Consider the following 9134-nt stretch of genomic DNA (forward strand, 5'->3'; position numbering starts at 1 on the left):
AAGGGGGGGAAAAAGCATTTTACATGTGTGTGTGTGTGCGCGTGCGTTCACATGGGGCCGCGAGCACATGCGCACCACAAACGGGGTGGGGCTAGTGCCTGCGTGATACCCACTAACCTTGCCCTGCTCTTACCTGGCATAGTAAGGTAAAGGTAAAGGTTCCCCCGCACATGCGTGCTAGTCGTTTCCGACTCTAGGGGGCGGTGCTCATCTCCGTTTCAAAGCCGAAGAGCCAGCGCTTGTCCGAGGACGTCTCCGTGGTCATGTGGCCGGCATGACTAGACGCCAAAGGCTCACGGAACACTGTTACCTTCCTACCGTACTGGTCCCTATTTTTCTACTTGCATTTTTACGTGCTTTCGAACTGCTAGGTTGGCAGAAGCTGGGACGAGTAACAGGCGCTCACTCTGTTACGCGGCTCTCGGGATTCGACCCGCCAAACTGCCGACCTTCTGATCGACAAGTTCAGCGTCCTAACCCACTGAGCCACCGCGTCCCGGCTCTTACCTGGCATAGTGCCTTATTTTTGCACTCTGTGATGGCACAACAGCCAGTTTTGCACCTTGCAGCATGGCGGCAGGCCATTTTTGTGCCCTGCGGTGGTGCGGCACCCATTTTCGCGCCCCGAGACAAGGCGGTGGCAGCCCATTTTCACGCCCTGAAGCACAGCGGTGACCCGTTTTTGTGCCCTGTGGTGTGGTGGCCTGTTTTTGTGCTCCGCGGCCGCAGTGCTAGTGCAAGTAAGGGTGTGTGTGCCTTGCAGCACAGCGCTGACCCGTTTTTGCGCTCTGCGGTGTGGCGGCCCCCATTTTCACTGTCAAGGTAAAAATCACCTTTGTAGAGGGCGACGGACCGTGCTTCAGAGAATGCATGATGTGCATGCAGGAAGGCAAGAAAAACACGACGCATAATCTTACTAAATACCTTTTACTTACAAAAATATAAAAACTAAATATATATTATACAGAGCTAGCTAGCTTCAACCTAACGTAACAGTCAGTAACAGCAAAGTGAAGAAAAACAATACAGATAATAACTCTGGGAACTTCTTCTAGACATGCGCACTAAACAGACTTAAACCATAACATAGCTAGTCATATGGGATTCACTATGGTTACCAGATAAGTTATCACAACAGGTGCAGAGAGCAGGGGAAATGTACAGTTAGAAATGAACTTTTCTGACGAACATAAAAAAACGTGCAGTGACATTCCCCTTCTTTCGTCAGCAAAGTGAAGACTCAGGTAAGGCACATCTTCTCACGCAGATACTCATGCTGGGCTGTAGGAAGTGGTTTGTTCAGCATGTCAGCAATTTGATCACGTGTAGGCACATACTGTAACGTCACAAAACCTTGTTTAACCAGTTGCCTTATGTTTTGATATCGGATGTCAATGTGTCTGGACCTTGAACCTGTAAAACGTGTTTCAGAAATATAAACCACAGATTCATTATCTTCCATTACTGTGATTGGTCGAATCGGATGTGTCCAGATATCTGTGACTAAAGCATCAAACCAGGTTAAAGAATTGCATGCATCAGACACACAAGCATACTCAGCTTCTGTAGAGGAACAAGAAACAAAATTCTGTTTACGCACATGCCAGTAAACAGGACATCCATTTAAGAACATCATGTAACCTGATGTACTTTTCCGTGACTTCTTATCACTTGCCCAATCTGAATCTGCAAAACAACATAACTCTGCATAGTCAGTATGTGTGGGTTCCAACAACAACTTCATGTCTTTGGTGTGTTTTAGATACCTCAATAACCTTTTAACACATGTCCAATGAAACTGTTTTGCCTTGCCTACGTGTCGTGATAAAAGATTAACACTAAGTGCAATGTCGGGTCTAGTCCAACTACTAATATACAGCAGTGACCCAATGACTGAGCGATATAGTGTTTGATCTTCGAACTCAGGACTTGGTTCATGTGCCAAAATGTGAAAGTCAGTTTGCATGGGTATACTCACAGGCTTAGCGTCCTCCATGTTACAGTGATATAACAGTTGTTCAATCTTCTCTTCTTGTGTGAGACTAAACCCCTTCTGAGTTTTGGCAATTTGAACACCTAAATAAGTGTTAATACACCCTAAACACTTCAACGTGAAAAACTTTTGTAAAGCTTTAGCAAAAACCTCACTCATCTGCTTATTTGGACCAATATAAACAATGTCATCGACATAAACAAGAATTATCTCATACCTATTACCGGATCTTTTGGTAAACACGCATTCATCTGTTTCGGACTTAATAAAGCCCATTGAATTTAGTTTGTCAGAAAGACATAAGTACCACATTAAACCAGACTGTTTCAGACCATAAAGACTTTTGTGTAGAAACCAGGTATCCCCTTCTTGCTGTCTGAAACCTGGAGGACCTTTGACGTAGATGTCTTCATCAAGATCAGCGTGAAGATAAGCCGTTTCAACATCGAACTGGAAAACTTCCAGGCCAAGGATAGTTGCAGTGGCTAAAGCAATTTTCACACTTTCAGTCCGCACCGTGGGTGAGTATGTATTTGTATAGTCCTCAGGGTAACGTTGAGCGAAACCCTGGGCTACGAGTCTGGCCTTGTACAACGACTCACCATTCGGCTTCTTTTTGATCCTGTAGACCCATCGAGTACCAATAACTTTCTTGTTTGCTGGAGGGCTTGCAGGCGTAAACACTTGAAGTTTCTTTAAACTGTCCATTTCAGCCTGCATTGCCTCAAACCATTTATCTTGTTCTGATTCAGGGAGATGTTTGATCTGTGTGAACTTCTCAGGTGGAAGTGTAACATTACAAATCAAAGGTACAGGTGTTTTTGTTACTTGCCACGAATACCGTTTTGGAGGAATTCCCTTTGTGGACCTCTTGGAACGTCTCGGGCCAACCGTCCATTCTTCTTCTGTGTCATCCTCGTCTTCATCGTCGCCAGCAGCAACATCAGCGGCTTGCGAAGACGGAACAGTAGGTTGAGAAGAACTCGTGGAAGGAACATTCTCCTGTGATTCTTGATCAGGTTGCGTGGCATCAGCAACATCATCTCTAGGAAAATAAACTCCAGGATCGTTAGAATGAATCCTGGACCAGTCAGCATCTTCCTCAAAAGTAGCAGATTGTGAAACCACAATAACATGATGAGAGTCAATGTATTTGCTCCATTTTGAATTATCATCAATGCCCATAAATCTCATCCTTTTTGCTGCAGGACCCCCTTTCTTTCTTTGGGCTAAAGGAATATTCACCATAGCATATGAACCAAAAATATGGAGATGTGAGAGATCAGGCTTGTGTCCATACAACATGAAATAAGGGGTCTGATTTATCACACTACTCCAAGTACGGTTGATGATATGGTTAGCATATTTGATAGCTTCACCCCAGTATGGAAGACTGAGGTTAGCATCTTCAAGGAGGCAACGCATCATGGTTTGCAGAACTCCATTTCTGCGTTCTGCCACTCCATTTTCAGCTGGAGTATAAGGAGCAGATGTCTGATGTACTATCCCATTCTCACGCATCCAGTCCTGGAAACGCTGAGACATGAATTCAGCACCGCGATCACTCTGGATTCTGGCAATGTTGACCTCGAATTGGGTATAGACAAGACTAGCAAAGTCTTTAAAGATCTGAAAGGTCTCAGATTTTTCTTTCATAGGATATACATATCCATATCTAGAATAATTGTCAACGATTGTCAAGAAATATCTTTTACCACCAAGTGTGGGTGCAAAAGGACCAACTATGTCAGTGTGTACCAAATCAAAAATGCGTGTTGACAGGCGTGTAGCGCGTTTTGGAATTGCTGCTGCCTTAGATTTGGCTTTCTTGCAGACAGCACAGTCCAAAAACACCTTACACCCCTTTAGATCCAAACCTCTTGCGAACTCTGGCATCTTCTTCAGAACACGGAAACTGGCATGACCCAATCTTCTGTGCCACTTATGGATACACCTGGAATGCAAAGGTTTACCTGTTAGTGAATTCTCAACTTTAGCATTTTTATTAGGAACCCCAGGCTTGCTGTGAGCAACCTGTGTCTTTTTTGTATTTTTATCATTATTAGGAACCTTTGGAGTAGCAACAGGATCTCTCTCTGGGACGTCTCTCTCTGGGCCTGTGCTCTTTGGAACGTGTATACTTGCCTGCTCTTGCTGCTTAGGCTTTGGTTTTAAGTAATAAACACCACCAATCAACATGGTTTCAGCAACAATATCTCCGTCTTTGACTATATAACTTGCTTTTTCAAGATGGTGGACCTGAAAATGAGAAAACCTAGACAAATGACTCTGACTAAGCAAATTACTACTGGCAGATGGAACATAGTAAACATTTGGAATGAGAGCATCAAGCTCTTCAATGTAGACAGTTCCTTTTCCCATGACCTGAACAGGATGATTGGAAAAAGAGTAAAGCTCACGAAGTTCAGGTTCAGGCTCGTGCATCTCAGTGTAAAGCTCTTTTCTGTAGGTAACATGTAATGCTGCTCCACTGTCCAAAGTCCAAAGAAGTCGTCTGTCGTACTCTGGTTGAGGCTGTGGACCGTTGGTCACAACCAATGTGACAAGTGGAGCTTGTGGATCACGCCTGGAACCACGACCACGACCTTGTCGTCCGCCTCTACCTCTGCCTCCTCTGGAATCTGTTCCTCTGGGCTGGTATGTGACGGGCGCTGGAACTCGTTGGGGACAATCCCGGGTGGCATGTCCCACACGATTGCAGATGTAGCATCTTGGCATCCTTGGAACGTAGGTCCTTCCACGGAAGGCACGCCTCGCTGAAGCTTTTGATGCAGGTGGTTCCCTTAAATGTGGCGCAGCTTGCATAAGTGCCTCTTCTTCAGCTAAAATCCTGCATACATGATCCACTGTGCGTTGAGCAATAGGCACTTGATTGATCTTGGAAATAGCATCTTTCCACTCATGATTCAAAGAATTGATGATAATGCTGATCATTTGAAAATTATCAATAGGATAGCCTTTTTCACCCAGTTCTTTTCTAATACCTTTCATTTTAGTCAAATGTGCTCCAATATGTTCACCAGGTTTTAATCTGGAACCATGGAACTCAGACAAAAGCAAACATGTAGACTCAATTGATGTAGGCCGATAACATGCCTCTAACTGAGTCCAAATTTGTTGGGCAGTTGCATCTTGTGAAAACGTGAGCTGCAATTCAATGTCCATTGACATCAATAATGTTGTGCATGCTCTATTATCCAAGTCCCATATGTCAGGAGTCCATGGCTGGGCAGGAGGATTAAACACCATCATGTGAGTACCTTCTCTGCGTAGCAAAAGTCCAACCTCACTGACCCATGCCGTGTAATTCTGTCCTGACTTCTTTAATTTTGAGTCACCAGCCAGTGGTACAATGGAAGGTGTTTGATGAGGAAAAAACAATTGAGGTACTGGCTGTGCAGGTTGTGCAATCTGACCATAACCTGCAGGGGGCACCAGTGGCGTCTGTGCCTGGACATGCGGCAGTTGCATTGAAGCTGCCGGTAGTATTGGTGCTGGCTGTGACTGTCTTTGAGCTGCTATTCCACCCTGGCCAGCAGGAGGCACTGGCGCTGGGGCTGGTGCATTAGCATAATCTGCAGATGACACTGGCCTTCGCATATAAGAACCCGGTGGCAATCGCATGTGGGCTACATATGGCTGTGTTCTGCCAGGTAGAGGGGCTTGCATAGAAGCAATATTAACAGGAGAAGCAATAGTAACAGGAATCCTAGCACCATCAGGGACTGGAGCCTCAGATGATGGCAGAAATCTTGTATCTCTGAGCAAAGACTCCTCCATAGACAATTGCGAGAGTGAGAGCTCCAATTTATGTCTTAATGCAGCTTCACCAGTAGATGGTGCTATAACATTTGCTTCAGGCATCACTGTGGCTCTGTATGTCCTTTGGGACAGCCCATAATCATGTGACATAGGAGCCTCCGGTTCCCATTCGTCTTGCATGACACTCAATGATGGGCGTGACTTTAGCTTTGGGGAAGAAGGAGGCAATATGGCTTCTCCTTGTGGGTGTGGCAATATGGCCGGTTCATGCTCATAATTCCTCTTATATTGCTGAACCATTGACACATATTTCTTTGCCTGCTGCAAACGCCTTTCAAAAACCCCAATTTGTTCACAGTAGCCTTGCATAGCCCTATCTCGCATAGTTTGCTTGGGGCTTGAAGGAGCAGAAGGAATTTTCTTCGGCTGAACTTTAGGTTTCGCTCCAAGCCTTTGAAATTCATCTTGAGCCCCTGGAGTGTGAACATTTTCAAAAGCAGCTGCCAGGGAGCTTTGAAAAGTAGAAAAAAGGAGTGACTGACCTTGCATCGTGGACAGGAGCAGGCGCGTCTTCTCCAAGGCGTGTGGCCGAAGCTATCAGAGTTCTTAAGGTCGAAGGGAGCTGCCCCACAGAAAGACACCTTTTCAGCCGTGGCTTCCTTCCTGACATGTTTCAGCAGTTAATCACCGCTGCCTCACAAGCACTAACTAACTGATAACAGCCGCAGAAACATGCTTCTCCAAAAACATAAATCAAACCATCCTCGACTACCAAAATGTCAAGGTAAAAATCACCTTTGTAGAGGGCGACGGACCGTGCTTCAGAGAATGCATGATGTGCATGCAGGAAGGCAAGAAAAACACGACGCATAATCTTACTAAATACCTTTTACTTACAAAAATATAAAAACTAAATATATATTATACAGAGCTAGCTAGCTTCAACCTAACGTAACAGTCAGTAACAGCAAAGTGAAGAAAAACAATACAGATAATAACTCTGGGAACTTCTTCTAGACATGCGCACTAAACAGACTTAAACCATAACATAGCTAGTCATATGGGATTCACTATGGTTACCAGATAAGTTATCACAACAGGTGCAGAGAGCAGGGGAAATGTACAGTTAGAAATGAACTTTTCTGACGAACATAAAAAAACGTGCAGTGACATTCACGCCCCAAGACACGGCGGTGGCAGCCCATTTTTGTACCCTGAGGCACAGCAGTGACCCGTTTTTGTGTCCTGTGGCACAGTGGCCTGTTTTTACGCCCTGCAGCCTTGGTGCTAGTGCAAGTAAGGGTGTGTGTGCACACATGCGTGCTCACTGGCCAGCCCGTCCCACGGCCCGGTGGCCAGGGCCCACTACTAGGCCGCAGCCCACAGGTTGGGGATCCCTGATCTAGACGTTGCTTTAGATCGGAAAACCAGGAACAGAAAGTCCTTGAATTACGACCGGTCGCTTAGCAACCATTTGAGGTTATGATGAATCTCTCCAGGGTATTCCATGACCCCCCCTGTGGTCACATGACCTAGGTTCTGGCCACTCAGCCACCAGCCCCCATTTATAGTTATATGCAGTGTCCCAGATGCATTTTTACATTGTTTTTTTTTTGCCAAAAAGTGACCTAAACTTCTGGTTTTTTCCAAAACCAGCCCAGAATGAACCATCGATTTGTTTAATGACTGTTTTCAAAAAAATAATAATAATAATCATAAAATTGGATCGATGACATGGATGACCTGTTTTATGACCCTCAGGGTTCTAATGGCCAAGCTTCATTATAGTCGTAAGCTGAGGACTCTCTGTAAGAATTAAACTATCTCCTCAGAGGGAGAATGATGGGTTCCCCCCCCCCGACCGTCACAGAATTGCACACTAGTGAGATATCGATGTTTATAAAACAGTTGACTTTATTTCTCTTTATTTTCAATAAATATATACATATATGTTCCCAGGTCTGATAAATCCCTGGACAAAGTCATAAAGTTTGGGAAAACGACGAGTGCCTGTTGCAAAGGTCTGTCGCCTTTCCGCAGGGAGATTTTTTTTTGCCAAATTGCACATCTGGCTGTAAAGTGCTAATCAAAAAAGCAGCAATATGGTCTCTGGCAACGCTCACAAAACATCACTGAAAAACCCAGAAATACTCGAATAAATACTGCACATACTCGGAATTCAAGAATTTTCATTGGAGATGCATGCATCTCTTTCTTTCTCTCTCTCTTTCTCTCTCTCTCTCTCTTTCTCTCTCTCTCTCTTCTCTCTCCCTTTCTCTTTTCTTTTTCTTTCTCCTTTTTCTTTCTCTTGTTTTTTTATCTCTTCTTTCTTTTTTCTGTCATTTTCTTTCTCTTTCTCTCTTTTCTTTCTCTCTTTTCTCTTTCTCCGTCTTTCTCTTTTGCTCTTTCTTCTCTTTTCTGTCTTTCTCTCTCTTTTCTTTCTCTCTCTCTCTCTCTCTCTCTCACACACACACACACACACAAGTGTACAAAAATGCCCCCAACTAGACATCACCTCCCCAAATTTACCATTTAAAAAGTGATGTTTCTTTCAAGTTAAATACAAATTCCTGGAACACACTCATCCAGGAAGTGTCCTTAGCAATAATGGCGCATCAAACCTCTGCCCTCTCCACCCTCCAGATGTTTCTCCTAAAGGGCTTCTTCTTCCCCATCTGAGGACAAACCGGGATCAATCTTGGTTCGTTTCCAAGATTAGCCAAAATTGGCTTGAGGTCACCTCTGGGCAGACCACGCTCCCATTGGCCCAGGAGAGAGAGGGGGGGCTCATCCTGACCCCCCCTTCACTTACTCTCTAGCCTGCCAGAGCAAACAGGGGAGCAGGTCCCAATCCACCAGGAACAATCCCTCCCCACGTGGTCAGTGCTGCAGATTTTGTACTGTGGTTTCTCGTGAAATCTGAAATGTATTTCCTTCAGGACACCAACAAAAGAAGTCAAAGACTTCTCACAAAGTTGAGAAAATCTAGGCTGGGTCCCTTATTCTCCCTGCTTACAACTCTTAGTCAACCCTCTTGCAATGGAGGGGTGTTACCCCCCCCTCCCCTCTTCATCTGAATGCTAGTCTGGCCGAGCTCGGGAATGGATGATATTGGGGTGTCTCCTGCCCTTCGTGTCGACGATATTGGGGTGCCTCCTGCCCTTCGTGTGGCTTTTTCTGAAGCCTTCGTGGTCTAAAATTGCCCCTCGCGGTGGGTAGGCGGTTTAAACTGTCGTTTCTGGCAAGTCGTAAATTTCTTCGTAGGCGTTCAAAGTGGTTTTGCTGTTGCTCCTGGAGGTGTCTTGCATTTTGCTGCACTCTGAAAGGGAAACAGGAAAAGCGGGGCCTCAGTTCATTC

At 45.1% G+C, this 9134-nt stretch overlaps 1 protein-coding gene across 1 annotated transcript in view; it reads right to left on the bottom strand.

Moving 5' to 3' along the window:
• Nucleotides 1-7664: 7664 nt before the first annotated feature.
• TRPV3 (transient receptor potential cation channel subfamily V member 3) overlaps nucleotides 7665-9134 on the bottom strand; it is a gene marked incomplete at its 5' end in the record, with an annotated part of 53758 nt that continues 52288 nt past the window's right edge. The window contains one exon of the mRNA XM_083379718.1: nucleotides 7665-9095. Coding sequence (XP_083235844.1) covers nucleotides 9001-9095 — 95 coding nt within the window. The 3' untranslated portion in view covers nucleotides 7665-9000. The remainder of the gene's footprint in view (nucleotides 9096-9134) is intronic.

Source organism: Vipera ursinii (assembly GCF_947247035.1).
Source record: "Vipera ursinii genome assembly, chromosome: 1".
Classification (NCBI taxonomy): Eukaryota; Metazoa; Chordata; class Lepidosauria; order Squamata; family Viperidae; genus Vipera; species Vipera ursinii.